This window comes from Pediculus humanus, genomic scaffold, assembly GCF_000006295.1.
Source record: "Pediculus humanus corporis 1103172107488 genomic scaffold, whole genome shotgun sequence".
In the NCBI taxonomy this organism is placed as follows: Eukaryota; Metazoa; Arthropoda; class Insecta; order Psocodea; family Pediculidae; genus Pediculus; species Pediculus humanus.
In genome coordinates this window covers 430,560-431,741 of record NW_002987105.1, presented here as the reverse complement: position 1 = coordinate 431,741, position 1,182 = coordinate 430,560, and the positions used below count along the sequence as shown (strand labels likewise).

The following is a 1,182-nucleotide window of genomic DNA, read 5'->3' as shown; positions in this document are numbered from 1 at the left end:
AAAAAAAAATTAGGGGATGAAAAAATGCAAACGCATTAATGAATATTATTATCGATTTTTTTCACTCTCTGAAAGGAAGGAAACAAACACCTTTTGAAACGTTTGTTTTTCCAAAGATTTTTCTTCTCTAAGTAATTGAAATAAGTAGGAAAAATGGAGAAGGGGGGGGGGAAATTATTTGAAAATAAATAAAAAGATTTTAAATGTGCAATGTGCTGTTGCTGTTGTTGTTTTTATTGTTATTATGGGGATTTTGGCAAAGGTAATGGCAGTGGCGTCGTCGGAGGCGGAGGCGGTGGGATAAGTGACGAAAGAAATAAAATAAAAAAAAATAAAAAGCAGTTTATATTCATGGACCTGTGTAACGGCGGTTTTCATGTTGAATGTAAGAAATGTATCGTCTCTTATGTGTGCAAAATAAACTATTGTTTTTTTTTTTTTTTTTTTTTTTTTGCATTCATGAATAAAAAATTTAATTTTACTTTTTGAATTTAACTTTTTCCGCACCTGTTTTTTTTTTTTCTTTCAACTTAACTTTATTTTATTTTACTTTTTAAAGTCAAATTCCATGCGGGAAAAAGCAAAAAAAAAAAAATTTACCGTAAATAAGTTACCCTTCCTTTCTTTCTCTCTCTCTCTAATTCAAATGATAAAAAAAATATATATAAAATCGAATCGACGGTATCGATTTATCGACGATATATTTCGATACGATATAAAAAATAATAAGAGTTTTATATGCTAATACAACGATAATTTAGTTAATTACAAAAAAAACAACAACAACAACGACAACCTTCATTTAAAAAAATTTTTTTTTTCTAATCATTTCTTAATTTGTTGTTTGTTGTTACGTTAATAATAATGATGATAATAAAGGTAATAAATTAGACACGTGCGCGATTAATATCAAATAGTTTTTTTTTTATTATTCAAAATAATAAATAAATTATTAAAAATATTTATTTACGCAACAACAAATATTTGTTTGTTTGTTTGTTGGTTGGTTGGTTTGAAATTTGATTTAACGTATCATCGAATTTCAATGAAATAATAATAATAATAATTCGGCATCACGTTACGAAATTTTATTTATTTATTTATTACGTAATAAATAATAAAAATTTTTGTATGATATGCAATAAAGGAAATTAATGAGTTTTAATGAAAATAGAAAAAAAT

At 25.0% G+C, this 1,182-nt stretch overlaps 1 protein-coding gene across 1 annotated transcript in view; it reads right to left on the bottom strand.

Annotated features, from left to right (window-relative positions):
- Positions 1–1,182, bottom strand: part of Phum_PHUM146270 (uncharacterized protein) — a gene marked incomplete at both ends in the record, with an annotated part of 4,420 nt that overhangs the window by 660 nt on the left and 2,578 nt on the right. Inside the window, 2 exons of the mRNA XM_002424645.1 lie at positions 91–127; positions 601–637. Of these exons, the coding sequence (XP_002424690.1) occupies positions 91–127; positions 601–637 (74 nt within the window). The remainder of the gene's footprint in view (positions 1–90; positions 128–600; positions 638–1,182) is intronic.